Source organism: Aythya fuligula, chromosome 8 (genome assembly GCF_009819795.1).
Source record: "Aythya fuligula isolate bAytFul2 chromosome 8, bAytFul2.pri, whole genome shotgun sequence".
Lineage (NCBI taxonomy): Eukaryota > Metazoa > Chordata > Aves > Anseriformes > Anatidae > Aythya > Aythya fuligula.
This window is the reverse complement of record NC_045566.1, coordinates 6,850,001-6,866,191: the sequence shown is the minus strand read 5'-3', so window position 1 is coordinate 6,866,191 and position 16,191 is coordinate 6,850,001. Positions and strand designations below refer to the sequence as shown.

General features: G+C 37.9%; 1 protein-coding gene across 2 annotated transcripts in view; it reads right to left on the bottom strand.

Annotated features, from left to right (window-relative positions):
- FAF1 (Fas associated factor 1) overlaps nucleotides 1-16,191 on the bottom strand; it is a 158,355-nt gene that overhangs the window by 57,659 nt on the left and 84,505 nt on the right. For both annotated transcript variants that reach the window (XM_032191904.1, XM_032191903.1), the window contains exon 9: nucleotides 1,316-1,411. In XM_032191904.1, the coding sequence (XP_032047795.1) occupies nucleotides 1,316-1,411 (96 nt within the window). The remainder of the gene's footprint in view (nucleotides 1-1,315; nucleotides 1,412-16,191) is intronic.

The window sequence follows — 16,191 nt, the reverse complement described above, 5'->3', positions numbered from 1 at the left end:
TATCTAGATGTGATCTACTTCAGCTATACTTTTATAGTGGGGGACTGTCCTTGGAAGGCTACCTATCTATCTTACTGCAATTCCTTCCATATAAATTCAGAATCCATGCTCCTAACTTGGCACAACAGACTACTGCATGTTGAATGACAGGCTGATTTCTTTGGCATAACACAAAGGAGAAAAATCAATATTTTTACACAAGAAGCTAAGGTCCCATCTGTGCCGCCAAACTCCCACTGTCGGGTGTTTTGGACTGCATGTCCTCTGAAATATGTAACAGCTCAGAAAGCCTTATTTTTAACTATTCAATGTTAACTTGTGTTTATACTGACTTGTCTTCAAGAACAACTTTTCCAGCTTCACTTGACCTGCAACTTACGGTGACAGTGCACTATAGAAAATTTACACGAATCCCTAAAGGTGCCACACAATATGTCATGGCTCCAAACGACCATGACAGGAACAAAGAGCTCAAACCATGCCAGATCTCTCCCTACAATAGCTACACATACCAAAACAGTTCAAATAAGAACACTTACTGAATTAACTAGTCAACAACAAAATTCTATGAAGTGGGCAAACTCAATCAGATCATTATGAAAGAATAAAATAAAGAAGCACAATTAAATAGCTATGGTGGCAGATCTCAGAAGAGAACTATAACTACCTATTTGACCTGCTAAATGGTTTAGGTATAGCTAGAACCACATTGTCTGACCATCCTCTAACCTTAAAAAAAGTCCAACAGACTATATATCCTATATCCAGGCCTGCACCCTGACCATACCTCGCCGCTACACCTTGCCAACTCAACTTATCTAAGTAATTGAAATATGTTCTTTTTGTGCAGCAAGATAAACCATACATATTACAGTTTTCTAACTGAAATGGTAAGAAGTGTGTGGGAAGTGAGAAACTGCTTTTATATTGATTTAATTTTTGAGGAAAGACAAAAGCACTGGAAATTTTAATACAAGCTATTAATAATTGGAAACAACGAAAGGTGACTTTATACAATCTGAAAACATCTCTTTCCGTTAGTATTTTAAAATATTTCAACCTTCTGTTTAATTTGGAATATTTTCCAACGCTTACTGCAGCTTGCTTACTTTGTTCTTCCTCTTTTTCTTCAATGATTTGATTACCCACTTCCTTACTTTGTCACAGTTATGTGTTACAGGAATTGTGAACAGATTCTTTCATTAACATGCAATTCTGCTGATGTATTTGACAATAGAAAGAACAGTAATCATGGCAAAATGAGCTTTCCCTGCTTCTTTCTAGAGTTTATCTTGTTAAATGAAGATGTTCTTACCTCCTCTGACTGTTCCCTCGTTTGTACAGGTGAAGATCTTCTTCCAACTGTAAGTCGATGGCAAGGAAAAGTCAGTCCCGATACAGCTAGAGTCATCTACAAAAAAAGCAATGATAATTTTTTAAAGCCATAGTCTCAATTGAGAGGTCTTTTTTCTTTTTTTTTAATTTATTTTTTTTTTTAAGATTGCTTTGAGATTCATATTAACAACCTCATTGCAGAAGTGCAAATTAATTATACAAATATTAAGTATGAAGCCTGGAAAACTAAAATGATTCCTTACATAAAAACATTCAAAGAAACTACAGCCATTATTGCACAGTGACTGCAGATATATAACAGTATCTTCTGTTAGGTGCACAGTGCTAAGACTTATTTTCACCTGAAGATGAAGCTGCTATATCAAATTTTAGGATTTGGAGGATTTTGTTGCTGTTCTTACATTAGCTATATACAGTCTTCAGGAACAGTTGTATGACCAGCAGATAAAGATGCTTTTGGGGGAAAAAAAAAAAAAAAAAAAAAAAAAATATGACTGTAGATACTTTTACATTTTATAGCAGAATAGTTTTAAAGGTATGTATGCACAAAGACTCAAAACAAAACAAACTTCAAACTCAAAACCATCTTCAACTGTTATTTTTTCCTAAATCAGAACTGAACTCTGAACCGTTACAAGTAATTTCTCTTGTTTTAAGCTGGACAAGAACAGAATCTTTCAAAGTTGAATAAAAAGATGTATTGATTTGACTCTGTTTTGTTTAGGCTAACTTTTCAAATTACTGTTTAAATTTGTAATTTTTAGTAGCCATCTTATCAGAGTTACTTGTTTTGTTTTCATATTAAGACTATATTAATATCTTCCTTCCCTAGCCTAAAAATAAAAAAAAAGTGTTATGCCTTGAGGAACTACGTGTAGTTCACTTTTCCTTCCTAACCAATAAGCAAATGTTAACATAAAAATGACAGGCAATGATACAACAAATTAAAAACAGTTAAGCCATTAAAAAACAAAAACAAAAACAAACAAACAAACAAACAAAAAAAAACCACAAAAACACAAAACACCGATTTGATTAACTGGAAAACAATTTTTTGTCAGAAGTTGTAAGAGACTGTCACAATGGCTATTCAAAATGCATTTCATCTTCATCTTGATCACAAATAAGGTCAGAGGCTCATGCTATATATCTAATATAAATAAGGGCACACACAAACCCAGCAATTTTGGTGAAATTACAGTGAGCACAGGCACAATAAACGTTCATTAATCAGTATCAACAGAAACAGTACTTTTACCTACTGCTGTATGCCTAAATCTAAACTTTTTAAAATCAAGGAGACACCAAATAGAAAAAAGCTAGCATCATTTCAAAGACAAACTGATCAGATGCCTGCAAGCACCTAATCAGGTCTGAAGACCTGACTGTACACTGCATTTAAAACTGTACGTAATGTGACTACAAGTAAGAATCGCCTACTTCTCTACCAACAGAACCGCCTGTGCTACTCTTGTCCTTTAGAGCACCCTCCACACGTCTCTTTACGCAGCCTAAGCATGTACACAGCCTGCTGCCCTCTCCTGGAAAGCCTATCCGTCCTTTCTCCAAGAGAGCCTGATGACCAGAACAAATCTTCAGAAGCTGCTAAGCCCAATCTTGATAGCATGTGGGGTAAATTTACAGCACTGATAGCTCTTAAATGAATACAGCTCATTCATTTTGGGAACAAATCCAATTATTTGCAGAATCTGAACCCGACAAAATATTCGATTCTGTCTTAGTGACTTGTAGGCAGTTTGGGCTTTGTGTTCAAAGTATTGTTTCTAGCTAATGGGTCCTTCAGAAGAAACACCTAGAGGACAGGAGAAGATCCTCTAGATCGTCCAAAAATTATTACTACTGAGGGGGGACAGAATGAGCCACTTAGAGTGGCTCAGGACGACAGCACCCTCCTAATTAGACTGTAAAAACCTTAAGGTAAATTAAATTTCAATCATCCTTAGCAAAAACCCAAGAATAAATCATAAGCCTTAAATTTCATTTACTGCCATGAGCACCGAAGATACCCCATTTATTTTTTATACATAATTCAGAATGACTTTATCACTTGTCTGCTAGAACTCACAAAGATTTAATTTGCAGCAGGTTGAAGCGGGCTGATTAAGCAGGCTGGTTACCAAATGAATGTTAACCTGTCTGAACTAGCCTACTGTCACATTCTCATAGCGAGGTTAAACAGAAGTTTAGCTGCATAAAAAGCCCAGCTATCATCTTAAAGGAAGTGAGTAATAATACTCGGGAGCAAATGAAATATTGAAGATGACATACAGGTCAAGTCCAATTACCTATGAAACTCCTGTGACAAGAGCCTAAGAACTGTATTCGCTGCGATAATCCCCCAGTTTAATTAGCATTTTTATAAGTCGTAAATAATAAACAAAACCTGACTGTTATAAAACTTGAAACTTTGCCCTACGGTTCCCACACTGTCTGAAATCCTGGTAAAACACACGCACGCACACTAACCACACACAGCCTGCAGTTCCCTAACAGCATCAAATAGCCTGACAGATGCCTGGAAAGGCTCCTGGTATCTTTTACATGCACATTAAAGGAAGAGTGGTAAGATCAAGCAAGCAGTTATTGTGCTGCTTCATCACTTGGCCCAATAGCAGGGTGTTGCAATTCTAATTTGCAACCCTATATTATAGTGTCAAAGCGTCTCTCAAAAATGAGCTAACAGCAGAAGGGGTTCAACATCAGAGCACATTTCATCCTACTCCCCAGACAGTTGCTGGAATGTTGTTGTTGTTTTTTTTTGTGAACATTTGTGTGAGAAATGGCCCTCTCCTTTGACTTTGAGAAGTTTATGCAAAGCAAAGGCTAGGGAAAAGAGAAGCTCTGCCTTTCATTTCTAAAGTAATCTACCAGCAGGAACATTTCTCCAGAACTGAGTTATCTTTCTTCCGAGATAAAGGAGACAGTCCTCTCTCAAGAGAGACTCTTGCACCAGAAAGTTTAATCTTTATTTTGGAAATTATAAAAACATCAATATTAAGCAAAAGATTACTTTTCAGGCAGCTCAGTCCAGTGCCACAGATAGTAAACCTCAAATATTTGAGTGCAGGCCACTTGGGAGCATCTGCTGAAGTGTCTCAGGGGCTAGAAATGTTTAGGCATCAGGCTGCTCTTGGAGTGATTTTTCTTTCTAAATACTGCATCTGCTTACTCCCAGACAAGGTTGCAGTACGTTAGATGTAAGAACTGCTGTGTCGCATTCATCTTCCCAGGAGGGTGGACATGATCTTCTACCAATTCCAAAACAGAAAATGCTGGTTTGTTGCCTCAGTACCTGATCTCCAGTATTCTCAACCCATGAAGCCGTTTTGTGATAAAACTCAAAACATGGTAAATTTTTTCAGTGTTTTCTTTTTCCACATGAAAACCACCTCTGTACGAGCATGGTAGCTTGAACCAGATGGCTTTTGTGCGCACAAGAATAGACACTGGAAGATACATACACAGGACTCTTAGGACTAGTAGATACAGATTATGGAACAAATACGACATTAAAGCAGAAATAAATACTGTTATTCCATTTTTCTAAGCACCAGATATACACACACACAAAGCTCTACTGCAAAGATCTCCCATTTGACAGGTCCATGAGGTGGAGAAAGAATCTGAGTGAAAAGCAAGATCTCTTGTCCAGCACCGGGTATACAGCGCTCATACTTGCTGAAAGTTTAGAAAATCACCCTTTTGGCCTCCTTTAGTTTCTAAATGAGGAGGAAATAAGATTGAAGCCTCAAAAACATTTCAGAGATATTTGCAATAGGATAATCCTTTCAGGAGACAGCACAGATATTAGTGTGCTGCTGGTACACAAACAGGTAATGGCACAACCTGGACTAACGTGCACACAAGGATACCTGAAATAATATTTTAAGTACTCAAAGAAAGACTGCTACCAAATGTTAAAATTCATGCTTTATAACGCTAAGACACTATATTTATTTGTAAATGTTCAGTGTAAGGTGATTTGTATTTTAATTGCCAGCATCAATAACTGGGGGATAAAGTCAAGCGACATCTTTTCTGATTTGAACACAGAGGACTCTTTGCCAAGAACTTTCCAGACCTGGGAGTATTTGCCAAGTCCAGAGAGTTTGAAGTCTGGGTGCTTTAAACAATAGGTTATTCCTCCTGTTAGAAAGCATCATTTTTATGTAGAAAAATTTTCATTCTAGAAATATGCTCTCAAACAACCAAAAGACCATTTTTTTTAATCAAATATTTCATGATACAAATATGTCTGCAGCTGCATCAGGAAGAGAAATCACTCACAGCATGCAAATCCAGAGTGCTGCCTTCACAAGCCCAGAAAAAAATAGAAAAATTGCAAGTCTATAATCTTACAAGCTTGCAATCTTCTAAAAGAGCTTGCTGGTATGACTTAATTCCCACTCTTGCAGATTTTTGAAATTACAAAGGAAGGAGCAAACTCAGATCCTTGTACCACTCCAGGGATATTTAACGAAGACATTTAAGGTCTGAGAAAGATAAATAGTAGCACGAACACGAAGCAATGACACCGGCAGAGAACTGCAGCTGCCAGGCACCCGCTTCTACTCGTTAATCTTTGGTGGCTTCGCTACGTTCTCACATACTGAATCTGCTAAGCTTGAAAATAAGCTGATGACTTTTAGCTCATAAAAACCAGAGAACTGCTGATACAAAAATTATAAGCTCCATTACTGAATAAGGAAAGTAATAATTGGATTTGACAAATGTGCTCCTCCTCAAACCCAGCCGTACAGTGATCAAGAAAAACAGCACTTCAAAAAAGCTTTAATTGCAACCGTATCTAATGAAGAAAGGAAGAAGGCAAGCTCTAGGAGCTTTCTAATACCTTGCAGAAGGTACATAGAGATCCAAAGTGGCCAGCTTAAACTGTTCTGTAAAGAACTGGATCTTCTTCCTCGTCCTCAGCTATTACAGTCATTTTGGAAACCCTGTTTACTCCCACATAAATACACGTACAGGTCTCTCTAGCAATCCGGTAATCTGAATAAAGCCCTGAGAATGGCTCTTCTTGTCAGCTGCCTGGATGAAAGCAGGACTTGCTTAAAAAAAAAATTATGGTAGGAAAACAGACAAGCCCCCGAAGCACAGCGTTTACCGACATATCTATTAGCCCTGTAATTGTCTTCTTGGTGCTTATCATCGTAAAGCATGTCACCTCCAGAAGGGCAACATGGGCAAAGACCAGCGAAATCTCTGACAAGAGTCCAGGATCTTTAGCAGGTTCTTTTAGGAAGAAACACTGAAAACAAGCAACTGTAAGCAATAATGTTTAAGTCAAGTAGGAACATTGATTTATTTTGTCCTCTTTGTTAAGTATTTGATTGCTACAAGAGCAGTCACAAGAGTGCTACAAGAGCAGTGAGCTTTTTTTTTTGATTTTTTGAGTTCTACATTTATATTAAAATCCAGCAGAAGTCATAACAAGAAATGTTATTTCTGTATTATTTGACTGCTATGAATCAGTCAAATCATTCAGCTAGCAATACTTCAAATGGAGAATTATTTCTGGCTGTCTAGGATCTGCTTCAACAGAGAACTAAATGGGGGAATTTTCCAAGAAAGCATGGTTTCCTCCTGAGGTGAAGGAAAATAATCCATGTTTTTGGCCTTTAATACTCAGAGATAAGGAAAGCAAACAAAATTCTGGTGTACAAAAAAAGCATGTTTTCCAATACTTGACTCTCCTTCATAAATCGTGCAGAAAAAAGAAAAGACTAATTCTCAGTCCTACTTAAGGTCAGCTTGTAGTATATTAGACAAAAGGAATTAAAGTCTTAAAAAGCTGCCATTCAGTTCTAGCATCCTGAAATGGCCTGCTGAAATTAGGGTTGCAGCTTACCAGCTGCACTCGCTAGCACAGCTGGATGGAAGAAGCCACAGAAAGAAACCTTCCCAAAGGTGTCACTCCATGTGTGATTGCCAAGAAGGTGCATCCTCTCTAATGCATCCTTTCCAACTCTATGATGGGAATAGGTAGAATCAAAACTCGCTTATATTGAAATGTGTTTTGTTTTTTTTGTTTGTTTGTTTGTTTTTAGCATACAAAGCACATAATTATGCCTTTCATTTTTTTTTGTAATCTCAAGGAGTTAAAGAACACTGAGATTACCTAATCCCAAATCTTCCAGTCTAGCATCTCTAACTTCTGTTTGTGGTAACTTTCCTAATTAGCCCAGGACGATGAGGCACCAGAGCCAGCCATCTGCCTTCCTGTAAGGCAACACCTTCAGAGCACCACATCCACTCGATTCCAGAATTTCACCTAATGTTCTCGGTACTGATACTAATTCTAGTGAAAACTGGGAATGCCTGTTTTCCCCTTGTTGAGCAAGAGGAAAATCAAGCCCACATATTATCTGTTTGTTCTGCAGCTAAATCTGTTAGCATGCATTGTACTACAGAGCCCTAGCTAGATAACCAAGTCATTGGATGCAGTAGAGCTGTTATCTCAGTATCCACTGGAGAATATTGTATGCCTTTGCTGTTACCATTATACAACCAACACGTTGCTTAATAAGTGAAAGATTATCTCCAGAAAAATATGCCAAAATATTGTTATTCACTCTGTGAAAGAAAATTTTGATAGAGATTATACAAACATCTTGAAACCCAGAGGCATTTCTTTTGCTCTGGAAACAGCAGCAGCATGCAGCAATGGTCAGAGTATTATTAAACGCATTCTGAAGTCATTGCAATATATTTTTATATATTTTTAATTAAGAATAGAAGAAGCTTGTGCTAAGCTTGAACAGTCAGGATCTTTGAAATAGAGCTGTTTTAACAGGGGGAATTCTATCACAGCTGCGAACCTCTAATCACCCTTGATAATTATATACCAGCTCAGCAACCTAAAAGACATTTGTGGCCACTATTTGGTGCTTTGGCCGTAACTAGCTTGTCAGTAATAGCTAGCTGTGTTTTTGTGCTAGAAACAAACAAATGGAGAAATGATATCCCCAAAGGAATATTTATAAATCAAGAGGTCATCAGCTGAACAAGAACTCATCTTAGAAGCTGTATATCAGGCTGTAGGACATATGTGGAAATTTATAATACATACATCACACAAGAAATTCTTAATCAGAAGTGAATGCACTGCTGCCTATAGACTGAAACCTAACCCTGATTCAAATACTTCATGTGACAGCACTTTCACTGTGCTCATAATGCGAGATGCTTATTTTTTTTCATCTACTGGTTTACTCACTGATACATAGCTAATGTATAAAGAAACAAACATGAACAAGTACATTTCATAACACACCATGCTCAGTCATTCAAAATAACCTAGAGCAGATGCCCACAGCAAAACTCTCAATGACTGGCAGGAATCTTTACTGTGAATATTTCACTTCCATATAATTTGATTATTCTTGTTGGAGTAATTACTATAATACTTTCCCCCCCATCAGGTAAGAGATGGGGTAAGGATAGAGGGGTGAGGAAGAAGCTTTGTCAAGCAATTCAGTTCTCATATTAAGCTTACTATATCTGGTTTTTTTTTTTTTATTATTATTTATTTATTTATTTTTTAATTAGTGTAAGCTAATTCCCTGAGTATGGTAAGTGTCAGTGACACTACATTTTCTTCCGTGTTTTCTTAAAGCTAGGGAAAAAGCCTGGTCATTTTGGAAGACAACTATATGAACAAAAAGCTTGAGAAAGAACATTGCTCTGCTAGATTTTCTTGGCTGAATAGCATGGCTCCTGTAAAGAAGCCACACATCCAGTTTCAGTTCATTCACTGTCCTTTCAGCCAGGGCAGGTAAAACTGTAATAAGTGAGAAATTCTCTGGCTTCTTGGTCTAGACAGACAGACTTCTGTTTAGATGTCTGCAAGGCATGTTCATCATTGATAATCTTGATTGGCAGATCTCAGACGAATTCAAACAAATTCATTTTTCCCAGCCAAAAAAGATGCCATCTCTCTCTCTTGATAAATTCTCTCTCATCAGATAAATTAATTTCCCTGTTCAAAAAGATTACCACACTAACCATGCAGAAAGGAAAATCAGAATAAAATACCTTTTCTGCAGGGCTACATGAAGGCAGAGACCTATGCCTCAGCCCTGAGGTCTTTAAGTCAGAATCTCAGTGACTCAGGGAATTGCAGACCTCTTCAACCTAACTTAACTCCCTGGAAAGACAAATTATAAAGCAATCTATTTGATATGCTTGGAAAATAAGTTATTCTTCTTTTTGCTAACCATTGGAGCAAGACTGGTCAGGCTGCTCCACAGTTGAGGTTGCTGCTCCAAGTTCACTAGCTTTTCCATTTGTCATTTCTCTTTTGCAACCTATCTTCTCTGAGATTATAGAAAGTAATAATTTGATATACAAGCAAAACCTAAAGAAAGAAGTATTTGTGTGGTGAAAGGGAGACAGTATTTAATGTGGCATGTTGGAAAATCAATGTGAAGAGTGAAGGGAGGAAAGTCAAGAAAATGATGGCAGTGGAAGTGGTGCGTTGATGCTTGAAATCTAAGAGCTGGCAGTTTTTCCACTACATAAACAGTTTAAGAAAATAATGGTTTCTAAATAAAGCCAGCACAGCCCCTGAATATGAATATTGAAGGCAGGGGAAACAGGAGTGTAGCAACTCCTTGGCAGCTTCTTGGGTTTCTCCAGAGATCATTAGACGGCTCCATGGTCCAACCCTTGTTGGAGATCCAAATACAGAGGTGAAGCCAAATCGTTCAGGAAAGAGGTGGCAGACTCACAACAACTCATGCTTTTTCTAAGGATACTCAGGATCTGATCGTTTCAAGATAAACGACGCTCCGACACAACAGCTCCTTCATATGCTCTTGCCACAGGTCTAGCTCTCCAAGCATTATTAGCAATGCGTGGGCAGCCCGTGCTCAAACAAACTCTCACAAAATGCCTTGGGAACAAACAGGTGCTCAGCACTTCCCAACCTACCACTTAGCACTGCTTAAGTACACATTAAATAAACTACCCTGTTCTCAGTGCATGAAGTCAAAATTGATATATGATTTAAGAATTCATGCACAACCACATTTAAGACTTTAAGGAATTAAAGGTTTTCTATGAACTGGTTTTCTCAGAGTTATAAGTATGCTTTCGTTAGTAACAACAGACAGTAAAATCACTTCTGTACAAGCTGAAGTACACACTGTATACATAAAACAAGTGTACTCCCACCAACGAGCAACTATTCCCCTTTAAAATGAAGCCACATTACAATTAAGAAAGTCTATCAAATGTGATTGTGTTTTTTTTTTGAATTGTTTTTGAAATCTGCAGGAATGAGGCCCGTTTGTACTGGGAGATTAATTACAAGGCTCAGAGATTTACCATACAGAACTGAAGAGCGCAGACCGGCCTATACTGGTCACCAAGACATTGCTATTCAAGTTTAGTACATAATTAAAAAAATCAACTAACAAAAGCTTTCTACCAGGTAAACCCTTATCCCTCCTCGAACAACAATAAGAAGTGGGTGTAATTCTAGGTTAGCCACTTCATCTTTTGACATCAAATAGCATTAGCTGGGAAAAACAGTCAAGTTTGCTCTAGGTTTGTTTGTTTTACAAAAGTATTGTACAAATATTAAAATGAACAGAAGTGTTTAAAAATTTGACAGCCCTTGAAATTAACTTCCTCTGGAAAATAACTTCATTTTCATTAAGCATCTTCAATAAAAAAAAAAAAATCTTGACAGGTAGTCAACGTTTCATTTTAAACACTAACTGGATGAAAAAAATCTCGAGGGTGGAGTGTGTTCAGGTTATAAATCAGCAATGCTTGTTTTAACTCCTCACAAAGTGTTGTTGAGATAATTACTGCTGACAGCTTTATTCAAGGTTCATTTCACTTTTTCTACTATTTTTCCCCTGTTAGAAGTTCAGCAGGGCCCATGGGAAGATCCACCCCTCACACCTGTTAGGTTTCTTCATGTTACTGAGGCCAGTTTGGACATGTCACTTCAAATTAGCATTGTACCAGCGCGCTGTGACAATTACTTATCGCAGGTTTAACTTTAAAAAAAAGTTTCTAATCCAGCCACAAGAACAGTGTCAGAGTACGTAATTTAAACCTGTCAACACAGGTTGCAGGAAACCCATTCCAAGGATTTCAGCGATATTCCCATGGTGTGTATTTGAACTCCAGTGAAGACTAAAATCACAAAGGAATGCTGCAGGGTTAAAACGCTGAGCCCAAAAGTTAAACAAGATCTGAACTGAAAACAGAGTCCCAAATTAAATTCAAAAGATTTAACAAATTCCACAGATGAGTATTAAGAGACTGCTAGGCTTAATTTTCCCAGCATATTCTGCAGTTTATTCCAAGGGCTGTACATTAAAAATACAACTCTTATTCCTTATTCCACACCACGTAGGCTCAATGCTGGGTGATCTGCAGGAGATGTGCTGAAGGCAGCAGCACAGTAAAGATGCTCTGGGATCGATTGTGGACACACAGCACGGGGGTGGGAGTGCAGACGTGGCTGGCGAAGAACCCATGGCACGCTGAACGGGACAGTTTTGTCTTTCAGGAGAGAGACCAGATGAGGGATGCTGAATCCACAGCAACAACCAGGACAAAGCAAACTTCACAAAACCCTATTGAGAGTTTCTGTACAAGCTTGAGAAAAAATTATGTCTGGTCCTCTGAGAACACCCAGCCCTGGTACGCTGGTTGCACACACATGCCAATTTCTGCTACGGTTAATCATTACTCGAATTACTGTGAAGTTTATCACTCTCATTTGCCAGCCAAATGAATGAGAAAGCGATCCCTGGTTTTGATTGTTTCCCATTTCATTAAGCCTAGTTAGGCAAGTTAGGAACTAAAGCAGAAGGACAGATACTGTAGTACTTCACTTTGGTTCAAACCACAAATATGGTTAAAGGAAACAAAAGGGAAATAATATTTACTTGAACAACAGACTCTAATAAGAGAGAGATATATGTGAGAGATTGAAATAAATACCCACGATCACTTACAGAGCTCATTCTTCTTCTTAGACAAAAACTGTAAATATTAAAAAGGATGAAAAATCTGCCAAGCCATTTGCAGCTATTTGAAACACAGGGTAACAGAATTAAATAAACGCTGAAAGACCTGGAACACAGTTAAGTATGGACCATGAGGCTAATTGTGGATCTTGAGTTAATTACTTTCCACTGATACGTTTTCTCAATGGTCTTTTACATCAGATTTTTCTTCCCTCACTCTGAACCCCAAGGCAATTCAGCGTGCTAGCCTCCAAACTCTGGGTGATTCATTGTGTACTTCTGCCTTAGGATTTTTAGTTCACGCAGAGAAAGCCAGGCTTTCACATCAAGTTGATGTTAATGTGCGCTGACAAAGCAACAGTAAAGGAGCTTCATGTTTGTCACAACGTGCACTCTTTAATTTAGTAATTGCTTTATACTGATATGCAAATAATGACACATTTCCCAAATTTCCAGTTTCTTGGCAATGCTTTCACTAATTACTCAGTGGTTAAAACTTATGCATATGAATTGCTTAAGTGAGTTTATTAATAAGTACACCTGGGTGAATTGATGTATAAAACACACGCCCGGGAACAAGTCATAACTCATTGTACGTTCCCAAATGTCTCAGGGACCAAAAATTAAATATTCTTTCACCAAAACAAGAGCTATTAAGACTAATAGTGTGTTATTCACAGATTCATTTGGATTCTCAAATCTTTCCAAAGCTAGAGGGAGACTCTCTAGCCAAATGAGAGGAGGATTAAAGTATACAAGAGAAGGAATCTCGAGGAAAAAGGATGAGAATCCCTCTAGTACCTGAAAATGTGGGAAAGCATCTGCATCCACTGGTCCATCAGTTCTCTGAGGACCATCACATACTCTGCACTCTGGTTATAGTATTCAGTGATACTGCTTACTCTTCCTTTTGATCCCCTCATGTTGACTTTGCAAAATTTAGCTACAAGTACTGGACATGGATGTAGACTGAAAACAACTGAAAAAACAAACAAACAAACAAACAAAAACACTAAACAGAGTTAACCTGCCTTAGACTCATAGAGTGGCTTGGGTAGGAAGGGACCTTAAAACCTTAAAAATCATCCAGTTCCCCATTACCACGGGCAGGGACACCTCCCAACAGCCCAGGTTGCGCAAAGCCCCATCCAGCCTGGCCTTGAACACCTCCAGAGATGGGGCTTCCACAGCTTCTCTGGGCAACCTCATCCAGTGCCTCACCATCCTCTGAGTAAAGAATCTCTTCCTTGTATCTAACCTAAAGCTACCCTCTTTTAGTTTAAAACTGTTACCCCTTGTCCTATCATTACATCCTGTTAAAAAGAGTCTGTCCCCGTCTCTCCTTTAAGTATGGAACGGCCTCTGTAAGGTCTCCCCAGAGCCTTCTCCTCTCGATGCTGAACAACCCCAACTCACTCTTCCTGTGTTTCCTATCCTCAAAGTTCTTCACATTGTAAGGGTTGAAAAGTAATTAAAGTGCAAACATTGTCCTGCTTCATTTGCTTCTGCGTTGAAGTGAAGTGCCTGCTAGGTTTCTGATATTTTCAGTAACTAGGTAATTGCCATAGAAGACAGAATAACAGTACTGTTTATTCTAAGTCTGATAACAAATAGTTTTTATTTATTTATTTATTTGGCTATTCAAAAGAGACACAAAAAGTGCTAAACAGATTTTTAAGGTAAGAAAAAAAATGTAAAAATGGAATAATAAGCAACAGTATAAACAAAAAATCAATTTGATTCATCCAAATCACATTTTGCCTACAGATATTCACAGATACATCTTGGGAACTGCTTTGCATTCACAAAGGGTATCAGCCAAATACTTGGCACGTTTCTGGTCTATGGTGGGATGCCATTTACTTCACAGCACTGTACAATGATTTGGATGGCAAACAGAAGAGTGCCTGGGTATGTTTCCAGCACTATATAATTCCTTGGCACAGCTGAAGCAGTTGTGCTAGCAACACTGCTTCCAACCAATGGTTCAAACCCTGACAAGCTTTTTATGCTACCTCTTCTTCCTGGCTATCAGTGTTCAAGGAATTGGATTTTCGCAGTGTTAGCCTTTTGAAAACATGGTGTTATTGACTTCTAAAAATGAACCTTTGAAAGGATGTTTGTTTCTTATTTTGTTTCCTTTACCTGGAATGTATGAGGCATTTAACTCCTTAAATCGGCAGAATTAGAAGCACCAAGTATAAATCCTCCTCAAGTAAAGAAAAGAGGTTCAAACCTAGCAACACTAGCATATTAAATAGTAATAATTTTCGACAGTACTGTAGTATTCATAAGTGATAAGTCAGTGGGTTGGTGTGGTTGTAGCTAAGCAAAATGCATTAGTTTAATTCGTTCAATTGCTATGTGATTGTGCTTGGTTGATGTATTAATAGTTTCAAGTGTGACAAGCAAAAGATTAAGAACAAATAACTAAATAAATTTAAGCATGTATAAAGTGTCTCTATTCACAGACCTCTTAGAACTTGACAAATATGAATCGTTCCCAACATTTTGAATTGAATTCTCTTAGCCATCTTGTTATAATGAAAGTGGCCAATTCCTACTGAAATCCAGCTGAGGCCTGCTTTCTGCTTTTTGACTTTTATGCAAGTCCAACATTAAATCTCAGGCCTTCGCTTAGAAACGAGAAGACCCAAGTACAACAGTTTATTGAATGTTGTAAGGAAATCTGCAGAGCTACAGATCTCTCTGTGGTCTATGCTTTGACCATTGGGCAGAAACTATGTTTAGAAAAGGAACTCAGTCCTGTAACTGCCATTGGAAACAGCTCTTCTCTTGCTTGGTAGAAAAGTCATCTGTTTAAAATAGGTTTACCAACTAACACTTCTTGGTTCCAAGTTTTATCAATGATTCATTGGACTTTAAAAATATATTCACAATAGAGGACCAGATTATCTCCATTTCATGCATTAAAAACTTATAAATGTAATAATTTAACATTATTTAAATATCACTTTTGTTAAAGGAAATGTTTGAGTCTACTATAACAGACTGCAAAGAGCTGGAACAAGTTGTAGCAATAATATTCTCACTTACATACCAAATAATAAAATGATGATATGCTGAGCCCACTCACCATGTGACTTAAACTCTGCTCACAGAGTCCCAAACACCCTCAATCTATTGCAGTGGATTTTCATGGATCTTCTAGCGAAGCTCGGCTCTGCTCAGACAGTGGAGTTTCATTACAAAAGAAATCAGCACCACTGTGATAATCCTCCAGGAATAATGCAATTACCACTTATCAAACAGGTGTCTGCTGTATTCCAAGGAGATTATCACTTCCTATTCTGCTCTCTGAGAGTGCAGAACAAAAGAGAAGCTGCTACTATTAAATGACTGAGGAGAAAAGGAGTCTTTGATAATAGCTCGTGCTAGCTTCTCTCAGCAGGATATGAAGTAAATGTAGTCCTTCTGTAACTTCTTGCCACCACAATGAATATTTTAGTCTCTGTAAGGTGAGTTGGAGCACCTAAATAAGACCCCTCCTGTTAATTGAATCTAAGGAATATCGTTCTCTCTCTGAGTACTATGAGAACCTCAGCACCTACTACCTTATGCCAAGCTGTTTTTTGTGAACACTCCTGAAAGAGGAACTGTGCCTGCTCAAGCACAGCCAGGCTGCAGGGTGGCCCCATCAAACCCACTGTCATTCAGAGAAGTTCCTCCCACAATACAGCCAGGGTTTGATGAAGAAGGCAGCTCCAGAATGTAGGACCAAAAGCATAAAGAACTAAATTTATTCTTTTAAAGAATAACTGTGATAGAGTCTTATATTAAACTT